General features: G+C 28.2%; 1 protein-coding gene across 3 annotated transcripts in view; it reads left to right on the top strand.

The window, feature by feature from the left end:
• The first annotated feature begins 2776 nt into the window (after positions 1-2776).
• The window catches only part of For (cGMP-dependent protein kinase for), a 35719-nt gene continuing 13869 nt past the window's right edge, over positions 2777-24626 (top strand). The window contains exons 1-2 of one of the 3 annotated variants that reach the window (XM_074241667.1): positions 2777-3658; positions 22908-23074. In XM_074241667.1, coding sequence (XP_074097768.1) covers positions 3096-3658; positions 22908-23074 — 730 coding nt within the window. In that variant the 5' untranslated portion in view covers positions 2777-3095. Of the gene's footprint in view, positions 3659-19517; positions 20232-22546; positions 22749-22907; positions 23075-24626 lie in introns of those variants that run through there. The other 2 variants (XM_074241669.1, XM_074241670.1) reach the window with 2 other exon arrangements.

Here is a 24626-nt window from a genome sequence, read left to right on the forward strand (position 1 = left end):
GAATAAACAAAAATTTTTTCAAAGCCCTTCTAAATATTAACAATTACAACCTTTTTATCAAAACAAAGGGTAAAGCACACCAAAGCAAGACTGGTTTTCGTTATACTTATTGGCAGTTGAGCGCCTCAAATTTTTCATTTTCGTATTAAAATACAATAACGTCCGAAAAAAAAAAAAAAAAAATGAAGTTACCAAAAGAAACACAAAGGGAGCTTGGAAGTTAATAAAAACGATAACGATCCTATAATTAGATTCTGCGGTATGGAGTTTGATCGAATCGGGGGTGCAGAGAAGAGCCAATAAGCTCATAATGATAATGATTGATAATGATAATGATAACTTTGAGTGAATTGAGGAGAGAAGAGAGTAATAAGTAACAAGTAACAAGAACGAAAGCTCGAAAGTAAGCGCGTGTGAATTTTGGGGATGCTTCTGATTGGATGAATTGGATGTTGCTTGGATGGTTGTGTTCGTGTTCGAAAAAGAGACCAGTGCGTATCTGACGAGACAGATGGAGCCATAACGAACAGACAATGTGATGCAAATTGGTTGGACTGAGCTTCAGCTCGACCGGTCAATCGGTTGGTAGGTCTACGTCTACGACTGCACCAGCACACAGACCAGGAATATGTGGTTATGTTAGCGATGATATTACTAACATCGGTATTCTATTATAACATCACCAGACTCACACACATGCACACCGGTGGTGTGTGCTCCTGTGTTGTGTTGTGCTGTGTGCACGGATAGGATATATACCCATTACTCGGTTCCATGGTTCTACCTCTGCTATTGCTATTATACACTCAGCTATACGATATACGATATACTCCGTTAAATCTACTTCACACTAACTCGCTCCCTGTAGGCAACCAATCAACTAACTCGGTAACTACCTGCCACCCATATGATACGAGAGAGACAATGACGCCGAGAATTGCCTTAGGCCACTCGGTTATACAGATGAATAGATATATATCTCAGTATGTATCCTGTCAAATCATTTGCTGGGTGGTTTAATTCTATTCGAGGTAATTTATTACTTGGAAAATTACTTATTTCGAGTTACAAAATGCTATTTACAAAGCTGAGTAGTCTCGAAGACTTTGCATCAAGATTGCTTCGCGAAGAAATTTTCATTTTCTGCACAAGGGTTAATAAGTGATTCCTGATTGGTGATTAGTGAATATTTCGTCATCGGAAGTTTTTTTCGACGGTACTGCGACATCTCTTGGCAAAGTCCTCGGTAAAAAAGAATGCTAGCTTGTTGATGGTCAGCTAATTGATAATGTATATCTCTGATGGTATACTAATACGCATTTTTTATGTTTTTAATTTTCAACTAGAATTCAAATTTGCGCGCGCCTTACTATAGCGTTTGCATATATTTTCATGCTCATGATATATTCGACCAATCACGTTACGAATAGTTTGATGCCACATACATTTCATCTCAATTTTATATAAGGATCTAACACTTTTGGTTCAATAAGGCTATTAATTATACTTTAAAATGTTTTATATTTTAATGATATCTATTTAGGTAAAGAATGAGTTAAAAAAAAAAATTTAACTACTTCTTAGAGCTAAGTTAAATCTGGACGAACTTTAAGTATGTACGTTGAGCCTTTGTGAAGTTTATTAGGCAGATAATCTTGAAATGAGCTTGTTAGGAGTATGAAGGATTTAATTAGATATAATATGAATAAACTTTTCTTAATTCTTAATAAATTTTTTTCAAGAATATTTGTATGCTTGTTTATTTTATAATTTTACTTGTTCAGTTTTTCATGCTATTGGAAGAAAAAAATTTTATAAATCGATGTTTGAAAAATATACGTAAAAATCTAGACAAGAAAATATATTTTTTTTAATTTTTTAAAGTGAAAAAAATTAAAAATATACTTAGAAAATAAAATTTATTTGAACGAAGAGAAAAATTCTTGTACCAATAAAATAATTCTGAAAAGTTTCAGTGTCTTGAATAAAGATGAAAAATTATTGAATCAAGTATGCATAGAAATGATGAAAAATTTTTTCTTTCAAATTTGATCACTTTATTTGTGATTGAAAGTGATCATTTTGAATAAAAGTAAGTTTTTTAATTTTTAAAACGAGTTTTAACAAATATTGTCTCAAATAATTCTTTATTAACTTCAAAATTAGAGAAATTATTTTTTTTAAATTAAAAAAACTATTTTTCATCGTAATGAATAAAGAAATTATCACAAATTTCAAATACCAAAAAATTTTGATCAAAGTTAATTTCAAATTTGAAAAAAAAAAAAAAAACATTTTTATCATTTTTATGCATTAAAAAAAATTTTTTCGTACGCCCTTATACCTTTTCAAGGGTAGTTTTTTTTAGGATACGCCCTTATGGGATCAGTAACGCGATATCACTGATTTTAGTTATAAATAATTAAAATCCGCGTTGTTTGCATCAAAATCTGTTTTTCCATCCGCGATAAAGTCAAAACTTACCATAAAATCCGATAAATTTCTTGTGTACCCTAAGCGACAAACATGGTGACCAACTGCTTGATCCATCCAGTAGGTGTCGCAGCAGTAAAGGATTTACTGCGCATGTGCAGTGTAAAATAAGCGCCTCTTTCGGCGGGAAAAAAACGTGGGTAAAAATGTGATTTTCTGGAGTGAGAGGGGAAGCTGAGAAAAATGTAAGGAGTGAGGGTAGAGTGAACACCCCACCTCGTGGAGGCATGAATCCAGGCTACCGTCGTCCCGGTCTCTAAAATGACGCGGCAGACACTTTTAAGTGACGCCCGTGGTCACGGTAGACGGAGAACGCTAGTTAGTACGCGAACAATAGCGTAAAAAAATAAAATAAAATTAAAATAATAATTAATTATAATAAATTAATAAAAAGTAAAAATCTGATCGCAAAACTGTGCGACGTAACTCGGGATCGATCTGTGATTGTTAATCGCTGACCGCTGATTGTCGGAGCCTCGGCTGGAGGGCGTATCCATTTAAATGTTTACTTCAAACCACCCGGTGCAATTTAGGCGTAATTAGCATTTATAATAATAATAATAAAAATAAAAATAAAAATAAACAAAAAAAGATAGCGTTGAATGAACGGAAACGAGTGTGGCATAATAAACGACGCCTGCGTGTCTATGCGCGTGTGCTTTGACAGTTTGTGCTTCTCGTCGACGCAGCACAGGCTCGCCGACGAGGAAGACGCATTTCAGCTCCAGTCTAACGGCACGGCAATCGTTGTCTCGTCGAGCTCCACCACCTCGCCGTCGAGCTCCTCGACGGCTGTTCCCGTTCCGAATCTGACGGCAATCACGGCGACCACTTGCAGCGAGGGACTGGGTCAAGTTTTGGCCCGGGCCGCTACTCCTCCCAGCAACTCAACCTTGACTCCCGCGATGGAGAAGCTTAGGGAACTCCAGGAACTCCTCAGGACCAAGGACGAACGGATCTCACTGCTCGAGGCTACCCTCACCAAGAAGGACAACGAGATCCAGGACCTCAGGAGTCATCTTGATAAATTCATCAGCATCATGTCCATCAAGTCCCCTCTTACGCCCACTAAGTCCAGGCCCAGGAAACAGCGGGCCCAGGGTATTTCTGCGGAGCCGCCTCTTCATCAGCTGACTCCGCTCAAGTTTTATGACAAGAGCGACAGGTTAGTTTTCTTGTTGATACTCTGCTTGCGCAGTTTATTGCTGTTTTTATTTTTTATTCTCCATCAGTTTTATTTTTCCATTGATAATACTCTTGTTAGCCGACGTTTAAAATTTTTATTATTAATTAAAAATATTTTCAGAAAATTTTTGCAATAAAAAAATTTTTAGTTGTCGGCTAACTTTATTTTCAGTTTTTGATTTTTTAGAAATTTTAAAAGTGTTTTTTTTGCGGGAATTATTTTGTGATATGACAAAAGTATTGGAGTAGGTTTCAAAAAATTTTTTTTTATTTCAGGATAATTTTTCGAAAATATTTTTAGATATTTTTTAATTTATTTATTATAGCAAGAAAAATTTAGAGAAAAATTTCATCTTTAGATACTCGATAAAATTTTAAATGCAATTTTTTACGGCGTAAAAAATTTTGCTATTGCGATTTTGTAATTTTAAAAAACCTTTTTATAGTTTAACTATTTTACAATATTGATATAAATTTATACGACGTAGTTAAAAAATTTTATTGCAATTTTAAAAAATAATTTTTCTAACCGGTACAAAAATTTAACGATCGTGATTTAATAATTTTAACACAATTATTCTAAAAAAAAAATTTAATTTCTAATTTTTAAATTTTACAATAGTGATATTGTATTTTTAAAAAAATTAGTTTTAATTTTTTACAATAATAGTTTAACAATATTCAACTGACTAACAAAATAAAATTATTTTCAAAAGTTTATGATAATATTTTTATAAAACATTTTTTTTTTTATTTAAAAAATTTTGCAATAATAAAAAATTTTTAGTATTCTACAATAATAAATTTTAAGAAAACTTTTTGACAATTATTTAAAAAATTTAAACGTTTTAATTTTACAAAATACGGTTATTTAAAAATTTTACAATCATAAAATTTTAATTTAAAAAATAATTCAAATTCAAATTTTCCCGGGCTAAATTTAAATATTCTGAAATTTTATATAAATACAATACAATAATTTTTATAAAATGTTAAATATAATTTTCATAAATGATTAAAAAAAATTTTATTAAAAATTTTTACTAAAAAAATTTATTAAAAATTTTTACTTAAAAAATTTATTAAAAATTTTTTTTTACTTAAAAAATTGATTAAAAATTTTTACTTAAAAAATTTACTTAAAATTTATTAAAATTGTTAATTAATTTAAATAGTGATAAAATATTTTTCATCATTGAAAATTTCTTCAGACCTCAATAATGTGTTCATACAATTGAAACCTTCCAAATAAAAACTGATTGAGTATATAATAAAAATATAATAGTAAATTAAGTGGAACTAGAACCGCTTTTGTTTGTTTGGGCAACTAGTGTAATACAAACGTGATTTTCCACTCTAGGTCACTTGAATGACACGGCATTGATAAAACGTGTACGCACAAGTAAATACAAAACCCCTATACTTATATTAAACTGATATGATATGATATTGAGTTTTTAGTTTGTTATTAAAAAGTAATAATTACCACGTTGATTGATATGGCTGTAAATATAGATTAGATCCACAATCTAAGCATTCTTAAGCTAAAAGCTTGAAGTTTTCTAGAAATAATTTTTATTAGACTTGATAATAAAGCTAGCTCCGAGCTCCGATAAGGTATCAGCATGAAAATGAAAGTGGAAAAAATTTTTCTTGTAGCTAAGTTGGAAAACATCTAATCGGTTTATTATGTTGTGTACGTTAGATTACTACTTGGCTATGTAAATTGTCATTGTATGTATTGTATATTCTACATTGCAGAGTTTAAATAAGTAGATTGCTAGTGTAGGTTTTAGCTGACATGCTATCGCGCACACTAGGTATGTATTTACATTCCACGCTTTAAGTGACGGTTCATCGTTGACTTAATAATACAGACGATAGTTGCTGATGTGTGTCTGTGATTACAATACACAATTGTGCAGTCACTAGATCTTTTATTCTACTATTATATTTATATATAGAGACTTTTACAGAATATCAGATAGATATCTATGTACTTATACGCCCGACTATCTCAATAAATTGATAAACAATTGTTAAATCTTACTTTTAATGCAATCTTATGATTTTTGTTATTGTTGTTTTCAATCGACTTTTTTTTTTCAGATTTTTACGAGACAAAAAAATATTTTTTTATTTAATTTATTTTTTTTTACCTCAATTTTTATTTGTTGCATTTTACACTGAAAAAATAAAAAAAAAAAAAAAAATTAGTAATTTTGGGCAAAAATTTGGTAAATACTTACAAGTGTAAACTATTTTAATTTTCAATTTTTTGAACAAAATTTTTATTTGATTTTATTGATATATTTTTTTAACAAAAAAAAAAAAAAAAAACAGATTTTACAAATTTAAAAAAAAATTTATAAATTTTTTTGAAAATTGTGATATTCAATTTTTTTTTTTTTAATTTTTAAAAAAAAAAAAAGATGAAATAAAAATTTCATCCAAGAATATGAAAGCCAAATTTTTTTCCAACTTTTGAAGGCAAAAAAGCAATTGAAATCTTTATTTTTTTTCTTTCACGAAATTTTTCATTATAAATGCTTCGTAAAAACAAGCAACAAAAAAAAATTGGAAAATATTAATTTTTCACCTATTTATGGTGCAAAATGGAGTTGACCCCACTAATAAATAAAAATCTATTATCAATGTACAGAACTTGATTTTTAAAAAATCAACGGAAGAAATTCTGAATCCCAAACTCGTTGAAAAAATTCTGGAATAACAAAAAAAAAAAGCATCTAAAAATGTAGCGGAATCTCTGGATAAAGATAGCGAGCATCTTAGTTGTCAACAGGCGGCGGCGTCCGTCGATTGACGTCATCCTGGTTGTCGCAGAACGGCGATTGGTTTCATTAAATCACGCATGGCAGCCATATCACGTGGTCATCATCATCATTATGATCATAATATAGAATATAGAATATAGAATATAGCCAAAGTCCCAAAGCCAAAGTAAAGCTAAGAGAGTACAATATAAACTGAACTGGATGTTATTGTAAGAAGAAATCTTCCTCGTTTATTCTATTCCCTTTAATCTCGATCAAATCATTCAAATAGATCATCTTCATTGTCATTATTCTCCACTAACCGTGGAGAATCCTTCAGTAAATCGTTTACACTGGGATTCATAGACACATTGGGATGAAAGTAATATTGGGATGAGCTTATATTTTTAAAAACTTCAATATTTAAAAAATTACAGTGCAATTTAACAAGTATCTTGTGAACTATTGACATTTTTGAAGATATAAGCTCATCCTGATGTTACACTCATCGAGACCTTTCATTTGAGTACCCACATCAATTTTTCATATATTTATATATATTATATATATATGTATATATGAAAAATATAGAAAAATGCATGTGGGTACTCAAATGAAAGCTCTTGATGAGTGTAACATCGGGATGAGCTTATATATTTAAAAACGTCAATATTTAAGAAAGTACAGTGCAATTTAACAAAAGTCATTATTTAATATAGCAAAATTTTAATTTTTTATAGTTGACTAGGATTTTTTAGAATTTACTTAAAGTGTATCCCTTACACAGAAAGAAAAATTTCTTGACTAGAGAACGAAATTCTAGGCTCAAGAAAATTTTCAGGTTCCTGAAGGGAGACCGAAGTTGTGTTGGCCGAAGTAAAAATTTTTCTTGAAATTCAATTCCTGGTGGAAGTAATTTTTTTTTAATTCAAATTATCATAAATACTTGATACAATAAATTTTTATATTTGATCAAGATTTTTAGATACTTTAGGGAAGCAGCACCAGCTACTTCAGCTGAGAAAAAAATTTTCTCACCTTGAGAAAATTTTTCTCTTGAATATTTGACACCCATTTTATATTATTTTAGCGTGCAATTATACATATTCAGTAAAAAAAAAAAAAAAATGATTCAGTATTATTTAACATGTTAATCAATAAAAGTATTAATGAAAATTTATTTCTATCTTTATATTTAATTTTTTGAAGCAAGAGAGAAATTTTCTCAAGACAAGAAAATTTACTTCTATCAAGAATTAATTTTTTTTGGAGCAAGAGGCTGAATTTTCTTAAAACAACAAAATTTTCTTGAATCAAGAAACGTATTTCTTAAAGCAAGAGAATTAATTTTGTTGGAATAAGTGAAATTTCTTGTGAAAAAAAATTTTTTTTTCGCTCAAGAAAATAATTAGGAAGAAAAATATTTTCTTGGCTTTTTTTCTGTGAAAAAAATGAGTTTTCTGGTAATAATTAAAAGGACCCGTTATTTTTAAAGTAAAAGTGAAAGATTTTTTAAAGTACGTGTTGACCAAGATCGTAGCTGTTATTTTTCGAGGGTTTTAATAACTGCGGGGCGTCGAAAGGCGCCATTGACCGGTTGTGTCTCACCACGGGCCCCTCGACACTTAAAAATGGTATTTTGGTCCTTTTAAATTCCCCACATGAATATATATCAGGCGAAACCGCATTCTTCTTGTACGGTCTTGTTATTCTTTTTTTATTGTGTTTATTTGTTCGCTGAATGATGTCCGATCAGATGTGTGAATTCTAGCGTCAAGATCGGTAATATAATATAATATATAATACAGCTTCGAAGACATGGGTCACCTCCAATTCCAATCCCACTCTCAGTGACTCTCATATCAATATTATTACATACTTGATACTTATTTTTATATCTCATCTGTATATAAACACATACAGTAAGTGCAAATGGAATAGATGGTGAGTATCTGTTAAAAGTCAAGTGAAAAAGAAGAGGCAGGCGCCACCGACCGGTCTTTCCACTCGTGCGCAAGCAATATATCCCTCTTGGACTTATTTATGTCCAGTCGTTAAATCACGCCTACTTAGAGAACTACTCTTTGAGAATTTGCCACGAGCAGTTTTACTTTGCCAATTTTATTTTATTTATTTTATTCCGAGTTATCAAAACAATTGTTTTTCGGGATCCCATACTTTCAAACCAATTCAATTACATGCTACGCTGACTCTATTCCGCTTTATTTCAAATTTAAGGCTCTGGAAAGAAAGAAATTTTTTATAATACTTTAAATAACTCAAAAAAAAAAAATATTCTTATTTTAATTAAAATAAGGAATTTTAATAATTTTTCATCGGGTTTTATAGAATGTCTTTCAAAAAATTAAACACTCAATTTTAATTTATTTGCTGAAAAAATCGGCATTGAATCAGCATCATTTTATTAATATTCAACCTCCAAATTTATTTATGACTGACATTTATTAATTTATGCTCAGAATTTCTTTGAATTTCACAAGGTACATTATCACTTACTTTCTGGAAAAAAAAAAAAAAAAAAAAAAAAAAAAAAGTCATAATTAAAAATGAATAACACTTGAGTTGTAATAAATTAATAAAGTTGATTGATTCAAGAGAAATATTATTCCCAAGAAAAAAAAAAATATTTTTAATCCGGTTGTCTTGGTTGAGGAATTTCTTTCCTTGAAATCTGAGTCTTGACTCAAGAGATCTGTATCTTTTGTCGATAACTATAGCTTGATACGAGATAAATTATCTACAGTCGGTACATGGAATTTGAACTCAATAAATGTTAAATTTACACATAAAAGTGTTAAATATTTAACACAAAATTTTTTACATATTAACACAAACTTCTTTAAATATTGACTATTGTTAAATTGCACTGTATTTTCTTAATTATTGACGTTTCTAAAAATATAAGCTCATCCCGATGTTACACTCATCAAGAGCTTTCATTTGAGTACCCACATGCATTTTGATATATTTTTCATATATACATATATATAATATATATAAATATATGAAAAATTGATGTGGGTATTCAAATGAAAGGTCTTGATGAGTGTAACATCGGGATGCGCTTATATCTTTAAAAATGTCAATATTTCACAAGATACAAGGTTATTTCTTAATTATGTATCTAGAGATTTTTTGAATGCAGCCTAAATACTTATCATAATAAATTGACTATCTGTGAGAATGATATGAAACCTTGAAAAGGTATAAATTCAAGTCAATACCTTTGAAATCATACTAAATTTTACTAATAAAACCGATTTTATCATGTGACTAACCTGGAAACAAAATTTTTCTTATTCTTTTAATGATATAGATAAACCAAAAATTTAAAAAAAAAATTCTTTTTAATATATTTGAATTATAATTAAAATTTATAAAATATATACAAAAATCGACCGAAATTTTAACATTAAAATATATTTTTTTTAGTGCTATAAATTAGCCATACATTTTTTTATATATTTTTTTCAGCTTTTGGGTTAATATTGTTTTCAATTTATATAAAATATCAATTAATTAATTAAAAAAATTTTATAAAACCTTTATAAGCAATGAATACTAATCGCAAGCATTTCAATAATAGTAATTAGATAAAAAACATTTTTTAAAGATGTTTTTTTACCAAAAAAAAATTTAGAATAGTCTTTGAAATAAAAATTCTAATTACAACCTGTCACTTTCTTACTCCGTATTGGCTGCATAAAAATATTTCAGCAAACAAAATTCATATTCAAACATAAATTTTGCTTATTCTCTCAATAATATAGATAATTGACAATTCAATTAAAATAATTTCATATTTTCTGGTAAATTATAATTTTTACAGTTACAAAAAATATATTTTTTTTTAAGGCAGAAAATTTTTATTATTAAAGTGCAATATTTTTATTTTTTACCAAGTTTAATTAAAATTTTCAAAATTTAGCAAATTAGTACTTTTATAAAATAAAAAAATTCCTTTTTTTTCTTGAAGTATTTTTTCAATCTATCAATAACTTGCAAAGAGAATAGAGACAGCATCGGACAAACATTAATTCCCTAAAATTACAAAGTAATAATAACAAGTAAAGGCAATGAACGAATTGAAGAACAAAATGAACTAGCTCATAAAATCAGACTGATGATTCAGCAATTGGGCATCGGCGGTATCAGCCCGTAAATCCCTCAACGACTCTCCAGTGAAACAAGACTCAGCAGGATGAATCGTAATGGTTTAGTTTCAAATAAAGTTTCATTAATTAAATGATCCAACAAATTAGCGACAAAGCCTGAAGATCTAAGCCCGGTGGCTTGAATTCAAATAATCTATCCATCCCACACGAAAAAATTCATTGCCATGCGGAAGTACTTGATAAACAGCTAGCAATCATGATTTAATTCATTCAAATATACTTTAGTCTTGACTCTCAAGTACTGTATCTATTTTAAAAGCGGCTGACGATCTTACCAGCTTACTTAATAGCTACCTATAGATGTTGACGACCTACGCACGTCAAATTACTCCTTTTTTCCCGCTTCCGGTGTACTGTGTGCTGTAGTGGATATTTTATCAAGAGAATTAAGGATCATTTTGTGGAATCATGCAATACTCGTAATAGCCATACACATTCTCGTGGTAACTTTTGCTGATGCTGCTGTGTGCTATATAAGCGATATGTGATGATATAAATGCGCTAAGAAATACCGACACAAACACTACACCTGCTAGGTGTCTGCGACTGCTGTCTTATTTTACTCACTTGAAAGCTATGCAAACCGGTATATGTCCGTCCTTCTTACCCAAACTTGTTTCCAGCTATTTTATGGCCTCGTTACCAGTTTCTGCCACCTTTTTTAGAGTTCGACACGCTTTTCGCTGGCTCAAATTTTCCGTTTTACAACCAGGATTACACTAATTTTATTTTCATTAGAAATTTTTACCATAGTTCTATTCTTACACGGAAAAAAAGGAAAAATTAAATTATAAGTGTCCTTTCAAAATGATTTTCCTTAATTTATCAATTGTAATCAAATTAAGGAAAATCAAATCAATTATCACTAGCAGCCTTGCAGTCACTATGTGACTTCCGTGACTTGTGAAATATAAAAATTAAAATTTTGATTTATTAAATAATTACTTTTGTTGAATAGCACTGCACTTTCTTTAAATATTGACATTTTTAAAGATATAAGCTCATCATGGTGTAGCACTCATGAAGACCTTTCATTTAAGTACCCACATCAATTTTTCATATATTTTATATATTTATATACACTAGTCACAAAAAAGGGATATAAAAAAATTTTTTAATTTTTGGGTGATTTTCAACGAGCTGTAACTCCGAGAAAATCATCGTACAAAAAAATAAAAAGAAAATTGTAGCTCCAAGTGTCTAGTTTTCAGATATGACTATGAAAATTTTTTATCATGTTCGGGTCTGGAGAAATCCTAAGAAAACTACAAAAAAAAATTTCCAAATTTTTTCTCGTCTTAAAAAGGTCTACGGGCTTCAAAAAAATTTTTTCCATTGTTTTGCTGAAAAGATGTTTTTAGAAAATTTAATGCCCTTCAATTTGACGTAATCAAAAGTCCTGTACGACGATTTGCCGGAGAGTTATCGTCAGTCAAAGCAAAAAGTACTTTTTCACTTTGATAATCAATAACTCTGGAAATAATGATCGTATAGGAAATCGAAGGACGGTTTTGAAAACTACAAGATATTCTCTATAAGATACCGTGAATAGCTTTTGTCAAAAAAATTTTTTTTGAATTGAAAACTTTAATTGAAAAAACAACAAAAATTCGCATAATTAAGGATATTTGGATAACTTGGTATAACTTTGGATAAAATGGATGAACAAAGGATATCGTCGGTAATTTTTCAACCTCTAAGTGTCTCCTAAAATCCCTGAAAAATTCAAAGCGCTGCGATTTTTTTTTTTCATAGTGCCCCGAAGCTTCAAATTCTTTGTTTTTGCAAAAATCACCTTTATGAGCGATTTTTCGATTTTTATTCATTTCTTCAATGAAAAAAATTTTTTTTCTCAAAAATCTTCATTTTTTCAATCAAAGAGATTAATTTTTCTTGAAATTTGAAAAAAAAAAAAAAATTTTTTTATTTTGATTAAAAAAACTTTTTTTTTTTATTAGTGCACCTTCTCAACACAGACCAAGATCAAATTTTGATACTAGGTCAACGATCGTGAATCCTTATCACAACATTTCAAATCAGTAAATATTATTATTGAATTTTTGTGTCAATGTCAATCGATATCTGATCTCAGAACTAGTTGACATCTTGCCGTAAAGTTTAACTTAATGCTACCATCACCATCAACATTGCCATTAACATTAACGTTAACGTTTACGTTAATGATGAACCGACACTCCTAGAATCTTGTAATCCCATGACCTGTTACTTTCTAAATCAGAAACTAAAAAAACGCGACTCCCATAACATTACTGTGTACCTGAACCAGAAAAAAATAAAAATTAACTGTTTATCCATATCGCTTTCTGTTAACACATATCTTACTCTGAATTTGACGACATGTTTTATCACCGCGATAATTTATAAAATTATGTATAAATAACTCGAGATATTGTGTAATTTATCAATGGCTGGCAACTTTCACCAGGTTAGTTACTTATGGTTTATTTAAGTATCAGCGCTCATGTTTTATTAAATACATCTACTAAAAATTTAAAAGCAAAAGGTCTTTGCTGAATATTTCCACCGACTGTACACTAGCCTTGATCCCTTCTTCTCTTATTTATATCTATAAATATAAACACACACAAATAAGTATATAAATAACAATAATAATAATGATCATAATATTACAATCAGGCGTTTCTCATTACCATAAAGACTCGCGTTGTTGGGCTTAGGCTCAGTGATCTAATGAAAATCAACGGGTAATTAAATTAGTTATGCATTTGCTATTATCATTATCTATAATGCAAATTGAAATGTTTACTGTAATTATAATTTAGTAATTGGAATTAATGATAGAGCATGGGATTGATGGTTAATATGATGACTCTTGGTACTTGGAAAAAATTGCAAGATAAATATTTTTTTTTTTTTTTGTGGGAATTTATATTTTTAAAGAAGAAATTATAAAATATTTCCCAAAATAAAAATATTTTAACATTTATAAAAAATTATATCAAGTTATCCAAATATCCTTAACCATATGATTTCTTACTATTTTTTTCAGTCACAGTTGGCACTTTAAAAAAAATTTTTTTCTATCAAAAGCTAACTAATCGTCTTTTATAAAAAAATTCTTGCAGTTTTTAGAAATATATCTATTGTAGCCGGTCTCACATTGTAATTTTAAGAAAATTTTGTCATAATATGTTTCATTTCATCGAGTAATGACGAAAAATGGGCATTGGCTCAAAAGTTTATATCTCTATTTATGTATGTAAATATATATGTGATATAACGCGCCATGTCAGCAGGATTGCGTCGACAGTTCTCAACCGATCTATATGAAATTTTGTGGGCTCATTCTGTGGATCAATACCAAGATCAAGTTCGAAGATGAGCAAAATCGGCCGGTTAGTTTACAAGTTGTAGGTGTTTGAAAATTTTTTTCATTTTAAAAAAATTTTGAATTTCGTACATTTTATGAAAATAATTTTCCAGATGTAACAGACAGATAAAATCTATCAAATTTATCTTAAACTTCATCTAATTACCTTCAATTTAAACTATCATTTGTCTGGTTTTGATGATTTTTTTAATTAATTCCGTGATTTTGAAAATTTGAAAACATTTTACATTAACGTTTTTCGGCCCTTTTTCTTTAAATAATTTTTAAGCCGTAAAAGATAATTTAAATCTATCAAATTTATGTTAAAATGCACATAATTATCTTCAATTTGAGCTATTTTTCCTCGCCTTTTGATACTTTTTTCAATTTATTTCGCAGTTGGGAAAATTAAAAAAAATACAAGAACACATTGATTTTTAGTTTTTATCATCAAATGACTTTCATCTGTTACAAATTCTATTTTTTAGGTAGATGTTTCTAAATATCTATTTGTTGTAGTCGGTCTCATATCGTTATTTGCAAAAATATAATAAAAAACATTTCTTAATTTTTCTAGCTTGTAACTAAATTAGTAAAGTTTTATTCAATTTTTATTCACAAAAGTAAAATATTTTTATAAAAATTAAAAAAATTTTCTATTTGCATAAAATTTACCAACTATAAAAAAAGAAATGTTAAAGATGTAATAATAATAATAAAAATTTAAAGATTGTGAATTGTGGTGAATAAAAACGAGTTGAATGACGTCATGGATAATTAGTTATTCAATTCGTTTTATATTATCTTTTTCTAACTGCAATTTCAATGTTATTATTATAAATATAATAATAATAGTAATTATGATGATGATGATGATTATTATTATTATTATTATTATTATTATGTATTAATTTTTTGAGTTTTATTTAACAGGAATAAAAATCGTAAAGTGGGGTCTTAAGTCTTAATATTTATTTAGCTTTTTTTCTTTATCTGAGTAGAGCTTGAGGCCCAGGGATTCTCTTCACGTCTCACCGCGTCATTCTCTCGGCCTCGCTTATCTCACCGTAGTCTAAAAATAACCGTTGTCACGGCCACCGGCGACATTTAAAAAAAAACCTTACCACACTTATACGTATATATTTAGCTGCATACGTACAAAGAGAGGGAGCAAGAGAGATGAATACTTATTTACTTTTACACTTACAAGTGTGTGTACGTGTTTTATTTTTCGCTCTTCACAACAAATAATTCAATTTAAAGAGGTGGTACTGCCATCTCGCGGTGGCTTTTTTCCAACGGAATAGTAGGTCTCAACCAGTGGCGCCGCGGTGGTGAGTCTTAAGATTAAAATTGTAAACATTGCCATCGATAATGTTGTGAATAAAGTTAATTTTTTCAATTAAAGAGATTGATTTTTGGCGAAATTAAAAAAATAACTAGAACTCAAATTTGCGCGCGCAAGCGCGCGCCTGATTTTTAGGTTTGCATATATTTTCATGCTTATGATATATTTGACCAATGTCGTTACGAATATTTTGCTTACATGATATATTTTCATATTTTTCATCGAAATTATAAGAATGGATTGAAAAAATTAAACTTTTCGAAAAAAAAAATAAAAAAAATTTTTTTTTTCAAATTTTTGGAAAAATTAATCTCTTTGATTGAAAAAATGAAGATTTTTGAGAAAAAAAATTTTTTTCATTGAAAAAATGAATAAAAATCGAAAATTCGCTCATAATGGTGATTTTTGTAAAAACAAAGAATTTGAAGCTTCGGGGCACTATGAAAAAAAATCGCAGCGCTTTGAATTTTTCAGGGATTTTAGGGGAAACTTGGAGGTTGAAAAATTACCGACGATATCCTTTGTTCATCCATTTTATCCAAAGTTATACCAAGTTATCCAAATATCCTTAATTATGCGAATTTTTGTCGTTTTTTCAGTTAAAGTTTTCAATTCAAAAAAATTTTTTTGACAAAAGCTATTCACGGTATCTCATAGAGAATGTTGTGTAGTTTTTAAAACCGTTCTTCGATTTCCTATACGATCATTATTTCCAGAGTTATTGATTATCAAAGTGAAAAAGTACTTTTTGCTTTGACTGACGATAACTCCGCGGCAAATCATCGTACAGGCTTTTTGATTACGTCAAATTGAAGGGCATTAAATTTTCTAAAAACATCTTTTCAGCGAAACAATGGAAAAAATTTTTTTGAAGCCCGTAGACCTTTTTTAAGACGAGAAAAAATTTGGAAAATTTTTTTTTTGTAGTTTTCTTAGGATTTCTCCAGACCCGAACATGATAAAAAATTTTCATGGTCATATCTGAAAACTAGACACTTGGAGCTACAATTTTCTTTTTATTTTTTTGTACGATGATTTTTCTCGGAGTTACAGCTCGTTGAAAATCACCTAAAAATTTGGAATTTTTTTTATATCCCTTAATTATTAAAAAATTCAAAGAATTTTTTACCAAAAAGTATAATCATTTAGTCTTTTGCCTCGTTAATTTTTGTTTTTCTTATCAAGTCTTAGTATAATCGATTGATTCTTCAATAATCACTCTTATTTTTGTGCTAAAAATAGTAAACATCTGATAATTCTAGTGTTTATAAAAAAAATTAACATTTTAAAATATAATTTACCTTTTAAATAATTTCGTACTAATTTATAACAATTCTTTTGAGCAAAAAAAAAAAAGAAAAGCTTCTTTCGATAACTCAAAACTTAAATAAAAATTTGCATTATAATAATTATAAAATTTGCTTACAATAAATCACTCAATAAATTCCAAATAAATAATCAAAAATCAACCATGGATTCATTCGATTTCTCGATATTATGCGCAATGAATAATTCATAGCAAAACCCAACATCTAAAAAAATAATCAGCAGAATTCCGTCAGCAGACATCTAGTCCTTGATTAAAAAAAAAAAAAAAAAACCGAATTCCATCGAAAATAAAAAACGATATTTACCAAATCAATATCAGTATCATCAATTGTATAACAAATTGATTGGCTATCTTATCTTAGATAAAGACCTTGATGTGTATCAATGTGTAATTAGACCTACAGATTTAAAGCAATTAAAGAATAATAATTCTCAGTTGCTACAAAATTGAATGAAAATTTTTTTTGGTGAGCAATAAAATAAAAAATGAACACAATATAGTGCCAGTAAAAATTGCGCAACTCTTTCTAAACACAACTATTAGTTGCCCAACAGATAATTATTAAATAACAATAACAACAATAATAAAATTGAATGGATAACGATGGTGTGACTTAAATAATTCAAAACCCAAGTACGAGTCAGTAACATTAAATTGTGACGCTAAATGCCGACTTGCCATGTTGGGCCGCTAAGTGAGGCAAGGTCTCCTTCGTTTAAGAACAAAAAATCTTGTATTGTGAAATAATATTGTGTGTTGTATAAATGAGCGTCAAAAACAATACAACTAAATGAATTTCATATTGAGCAACATATGTACCATCCACTTGGGTCTCAACTGTTAATGGGATATTTTATTGCCCTCCGGCAGTGTCTAGCTTAACAATCCAGGGCATTAATTTCGAGTCCTTGTTCCTGTCTAACAATAAAAAAGTCTGAATACTGAGAATATTAAGTGGCACTTACATTACCTGGAGAACTGATCAACAGACAGTAAACACAAACTGTATAATAGTATAATAGTATATATGCCTTTGGGCTGATTGGAGAACGTGACCGAACTCTGGATATGTTCATCATCGCTCTGCGGTAATCAGAATCGGAATAATGCTCAGTCGCTTGCCATTTGTGATTCGTGAAACACGTTGCTGATAAATTTATAAATTTACAAGTTTGAATTTTAAGTTTAAGTTGTTGGAAAAATATTTTATAGTTTTTAATTTTCTGTGTATTTAATTTATTTAACATTTACTGTTTTTTAATAGAACTTTAGTCTGATTAAATAGTATACTGAGAGAAAAGTGAAATAGTTAGCTGAATTATAACGTCACAAGTATTAAAATATTTTTAAACGTTGTTTTTTGTTGTTACTCGACTTCTAACTAAAATTCTCAATCTGTAAAAAATTTTTTTTACCTTTTCTAATTTTTTAAAAATACTCCAAATTGAAATTTTTTTAAATCCAAGACAGACGCGGTAGAGAGATATATAAAGATAATTTTCACCAAATTTCAAAGGAATCGGTTGGGTTGAACTTGAGATATCATGTCAACCACTTCAAAAAAAGTAGTCTCGAAAAAATCGCGTGTTCTTTCTGATAATTGAGCTGTTCTGCCTTCTTTTAAAGAAGCAGAAGCAGCTGCGTCAAAAAATCCAGTAGATCTCCGGAAATAATTCGAATTTTGAAAAATTAATTCAAGGACATATTTTTAAGGGTCTAAACTTTAAAAATATGCAAAAAAAATTGATTTTTTTTTTATTTCTAGACCAGAATACCCCCTTAAATCATTTCAAATTAGATTTCTTAATCAGGGTATGAACTATATTTTAATAAATATTTTGCTATCGTGTTAAACAATAGATTATTAGGTTATGTCGATGTCTCAGATAGCTTAACTGGAAGAGCCCGTAGTGCGTAACCTCATGGCATTGCAGAACCAAAAGGGCGTATAAAAAATTTTTTTTTGCTCCAATCAATATAAAAATAGTAAAAACATGAAAATCTATGAAGAAAACGAAAACAAAATTTTTTTTAATATACGGCCTTATGTTTTCAAGAAAAATTTTTTTTAAAGTCATAAGGGCGTACCTATTTTTTCGATTCATTATTAATTATAGATCAGAGTAAATAATAAATGTTACGGGCGATGAAAAATATCACACCACAACTTAATTTATCTGAAAAAATATTTATTTTAGTAAAAAAGAAAAATTTTGAATTGATTTTTGATCTACTCTTAAGTTTCTTATAATTTTAATAATTCCAAAATTTATCATTAAAAATATAAATAATTCATAAATAAAAAAAATACGATTTTTTTCTTACTCTGACATATAATTGATAATAAACCGAAAAAATAGGATACTCCCTTATGACTTTAAAAAAAAACTTTCTTAAAACCATATTAAAAAAATTTTTTTTTCGTTTTTTCCATAGATTTTAATTTTTTTACTATTTTTACATCGATTGGAGCAACAAAAATTCTTTTTATACGCCCTTTCGGTTCTGCAATGCCATAAGGGCGTATATTTTGAGATACGCCCTTATGGTTTTAGTAACGTGATATGTATGATTTTTTTTTAAGTTATAAAAAAAAATCGTTCAAGTAACTATATATTGGGGTTCAATTTACTAAATAATTTTAGTTATTAAAACTTTAATTAAATAGTGATGCTATTTAACTAAATTTTTTTAATTCAGAGAACGAAGTTTTTCTCTCAGTCTACTTGAACTTGCTGTTTTGTTTTTAAACTTAAATAATAATTTCTACTTTGTTTTTTATCGAAAATTTATCAAAATAGTATTATCACTGTAAGATAAGATTTATTTAGGTGCTTGGAAAGATTTAAACGTCTAAATGATAAAAGTAGACTAAAGTTGGCCTGGATGCAATAAAAAAACAGTTTAATAAAGTATTAAAGTGTTTAAATTTTTATTCCTAAAAAATCAAATGTTTTAACAATTTTAAAAGTACTTTTGGTGATTAGTGCGTCAAAACTTGGTTGTTTGTGAAATTTTATAAATAGACCGGCGAAACTGAGAAAACGAACGGATTAACTACTTTAAAATCCATAAAATAAGTTAAGATCACGTGCTGGAGAGTTGATTCTTGATATGTAGCAAGATGCGCTAAGTGGAGACCGCACGCGATTGATTTTTCTAATAATAATTCCTTGCAATTGGGGATTTTAAGTCCGTCATTTTGTGAAGCTCAGTCTTGGAAAATCGGTTAAATGTTTTGCAGCTGTGCGCGGTTTCTTAAAAAGTTCGATGACATGGATTCGGTGCAGGACTTGAAGAGGCTGCTGTACGAGCGAGCGGAAGTGCTGAAAAAAAGAGAGGAAAAAATTGAAGCCCTGGAAAAACTTGTTGAAGAACGGGAAAATACTATCTGCTATTTGCAGAATGAAATTGACAAATTTAGGCAGATTGTCGAGCTGTCAATTAACACTGTTGCGCTTAATCCAAGGTTGAGGGCCAAAAGGCAGGCCATTTCCGCAGAACCTTCCAGTTATGATACGGAACCTTTAGTTAAGTTTACAAAACCTGGGAGGTGAGATTTAAGTTAGTTTTTATTTATTTTTTTCTAAGCTTCAGGTTTTGCAATTAGATTATTTTCTTCACTTGATTTTTTCGCGGTGTTATTGTATTGAAAGTGAAACTGGGTGCAATCATGATCATCGGGGTTCACTTTCGCTTACTGGCTGACGGTGACCTACTATTTTTAAAAAAAAATTAGTAATTGTCTGCTTAATGTATTGCGCAAGAGTTTTTTTGCCTGTCAGGAAGGTTTATTTATTATTTCTTGATTTTAAGTGACCTTGAAAGCGGAGAAACTCTGGAAAAGTTTGTGTTAGAAATTTTTAGTAGCGAAGCTGAAGAATTTTTTTTGCTATTGAATTTTTTAAGACTATTGGTTAAAATAGTATATTATGCAACACGTGCGACAAGTTGTCGATTGCCCACGGAAACTCAGTTGAATGCACGAGCGAAGCGAATCCCAGACCCTAAAAACAAATAAAAAGTTAAGGTAGAATCCTCGCAACTTCCGTATTCAAAAGTTTATGTTAGAGTGTACGGTATATATATTTGAGAGTCATTATTGACAAGCCTAAAACTTTTTGCTATTTATGTACTTATTTTAGCCAATCACCAACGAGAAACTGATCGTTTGAAAAGTCTGGCAACACTGCATGAGCGTTAAGATATTTTATAGCGGTTACACTGTAGTTTTTTGGACCAGCTGTAGACTAACCTCTGTTTTGATACATGCGTTTATTTATTTATTTACATACATTTATTCGGAAATATAATTACAATGTCTGAAAAAAAAAAATAATTGACAGTATTGTTTTGTTTTTTCAGAAAAATCAGTAATTAAATTTTTTGTGTTGATGTATTAACTGATTTTAAATTTTACTATTTTTTATTATTTCATCTGACTATTATTTTTATAACTTAGCAAAGATTAATATATATTATTATATTAAAATTGTTAACTTTTTTGAATTTTTAATAAATATAGAAAAATATTTATTTTCATAAAATAATCATTGTTATTTTTTTTTTAAATAAATAAAATTAATAACTATAATATTACATCTAACGTACATTAAACTTTTCAAATTTTTCAGCGCTAGCGCGTCTCATACTTTTTTCGCGGCTCACAAAACTTGCGTTGTTGCCATAGCTTTATTAACGTATCCCTTCCTCGGCTAAAGTCTGGTAAATTTTTCATTACTTATTAATAAATATCTCTGAAACTGTGTGGTAATTATCAATGAAATTATTTTTAAAAAATTGTTTAGTTGTTAGTTAACGTTACTCTAGTTTTTTAAAAAGTTTCTGAGATATAAAAATGTTTGTAGGTAAACTTTTGGATATCCCGTATACCGTAATGTATAAGAGCGTTCAAAACTCAAACTTTGAAATTAAATATCTCTGAAACTAGATGGTCAAAAATTTTCAAATTGCGCCAATCGATGCAGAATTATATGAACATTAATCTGCCAAAATTTAAAAAAAATCTTAAGAAAATGACTCTGGCGAGGGTACTACCTTAATCAATGCAAAGTAATAAATATTAATTAACAAGAAATAAATTTACACATTGAAACAATCAACACATAAAATTAAATTTAACTGTCACTACAATTTTTTAATTTTGTTTTACAAACAAATTTTTTCCAAAAAATTATTCATAAAAAATTGCATAAAATTCCTACATGTCAATTTAAAAAAAAAAATTATTTTATTAAATTGTTTATTAAAATTAATTAAAAAATTAATTTCATCATTTAAGGTAAAAGCCCGAATTATTGACAGGGGTCTAAATATTGATTTATTGACACCCTAAATTATTTTTAAATATATTTAATCATCTGTAATAAAAATAACTATCATATAAATTTTTATTAAATTCTAATTAATTAAAAAATTGAAAAAAATTGCTGTCAGTTCAAGATATTAAATATTAACTATTAAAAAAAAAAAAGTAGATTTCATAGAATTAAATAAATAAAATCTTTAATAATTTTAATCTTCTTCTAAAAAAAAAAAAAAAAAAAAAAAAAAAAAAAAAAAAAGGCAAAAAACTGAAAGACTATTTCCAAACTGTCGTTACACTTTAATCTGCCTTAATTTACCCAAAGTGTCTACAATAACGGCGATAATACGAAGTAACGTTTCATTAAAAATAAACTAAGTAAGTATACAGTACATGTCTTAAGTAGTAAGTGGCATTACAGGCATTGTATACTCTAAGTAAAAACTTAAACCTGTAAGTAAGTACGCATGTTGCCGGTGCTCGGCTAAAACGTGACGAGAGCCCTAAATTTACCTTACATCCGTCAGTTCTTCCTGTGCTTTCTGTCTGCAAGGACTGAGGAACCATCTTACCCATGTAATCGCCGTTCTAGTACTTTCTTTACTGTATTTAACGTAACTAATAAGTTTCCCGTGATAAAAAAAAAAATATGTTACTCGGAATAAAAAAAAAAATGTTTGAAAAAACTCGAAGGATTTGCTTTAAGGTCATCCGCATTTTAAGAAGGCGGTTGCGCAAAAAAAGGTACTTAGTTTTTCAAAAATTAAGAGGAAATTTTATAAATTATTTATTCAATTTTAAATTATTTAAATTTAATTAGAATACTTGCCAGAAAAAATGAAAAAATTGTTTAAAATAATTTGTATATTTTTATTAATTAATTTAATTTTTTTTTTTTTTTAGATCGCGGGAACTTATAAAAGCGGCTATTTTGGACAATGATTTTATGAAAAATCTGGAGTTGACCCAAATAAGAGAAATCGTTGATTGTATGTACCCAGTGAGTTTTCCTGCTGGAGCTATTATTATTCAGGAAGGCGATGTCGGGTCTACTGTTTATGTTATGGAAGGTGAGTTTTATTTTTAATATTTATTTATCTTACTATTATATCTATTGTAGAATTTTGTGCTCTGTTGGATATATTTTTAAAGTCCGGCTGAGTTTGTTTGCATTGGTCTTATGGAATTAGAATTTTTTAATTGTAATTCTTAAATTATTTATACAAAAATTTGAAAAAAATTTTACATGCAAAAATTTTAAAATTTAAGAGAGAATTATTGTAAAAATTTTTTTTTTTTTTTAATCATTTATTTGATCTAAAAAGTCTTAAAAAATGTCACAAATATAAAAGATTGATTAAAAATTTTTTATTAAAATAAAACAGAAATATTTGGAAATTTTAAATCACAAATTTGAACACAGGAAAAAATAATTAAAGTTAATTTCCGTTTCTAAACCTAGTTATAATTTTAACCGGCGTAAAATTTAATTTTGTTTTGGTGTTTTCTACCGAAAAAGTCACTAGAGAGCGTAATAATAGTTTCTATACACTTTTAATAGATAATAACTTTGAAAACACAAGTCAAGGCTTTTAAGCAGCGTTGAAAATTACATATTAGGCGTAGAAGAAATTGTAAAAGCCGGGAAAATTTCAATGTCATAATTACAAGGACAAAAAATAGTATTTTATTTAAAAAAACATTTTTCAGTTGAAAAATTTTGTATTTAAGAATTTTTTACGTACATTAAAATTCTAACACAAAATTTGTAAATTAAAAAAGAAAAATTTGAAAATTAAAATTTTTGAAAAAATTATATAATCTAAAATTCTACTGAGTATAGTTCAAATTATACGTGATATTTTTTCGGATTATATCCAGTTTAAAATTACTTGGTTAAATCGGAGATTACACTGAGTATAATACAAAAAAATATCCCGTATAATTTGAATTATACTCAGTAGAATCTTGGATTATATAATTTTTTCAAAAATTGTGATATTCAACTTTTTTCTTTTTTAATTTATAAATTTTTATGAAAATTTGTGATAATTAATTTTTTTTTTTAAATTGTTCATTTTTTTATGTATTTTTCAAAAATGCAATGCAATGCATGGATAGAAAATATTTAAACACAATTTTTCTGATAATTTGGCGTTCAAAAATTTTTGGTAAATATTTTTAAGTAGGGTCATCATTTTAATTTTTATTTTTTTGAACGAAATTTTTATTTGATTTTATTGTTATATTAAAAAAAAAAATGCACAATTAAAAAAAAAAATTACCACATTTTTTCTAAATTTTAAAAAAAATTTATAAATTAAAAAAGAAAAAAGTTGAATATCACAATTTTTGAATAAATTATATAATCCAAGATTCTACTGAGTATAATTCAAATTATACAGGATATTTTTTAGGATTATATCCAGTGTATTCTGGGGCGGTATAACCAGAAAAATTACCTGGTCAAATCGGAGATTACACTGAGTATAATACAAAAATAATTTAGTATAATCTGCATTATATTTGATATTATCTGAAATTTTTTTTCACCACAGATTACACTGAGTATAATCTGGGATGATAACCAGTGTAATTTTGTTCTTTTCGTGTAATGTTGGT

This window comes from Cotesia typhae, unplaced genomic scaffold (assembly GCF_013202065.1).
Source record: "Cotesia typhae breed Kobodo isofemale line unplaced genomic scaffold, CoteBio_Ctyphae contig_36, whole genome shotgun sequence".
NCBI lineage: Eukaryota > Metazoa > Arthropoda > Insecta > Hymenoptera > Braconidae > Cotesia > Cotesia typhae.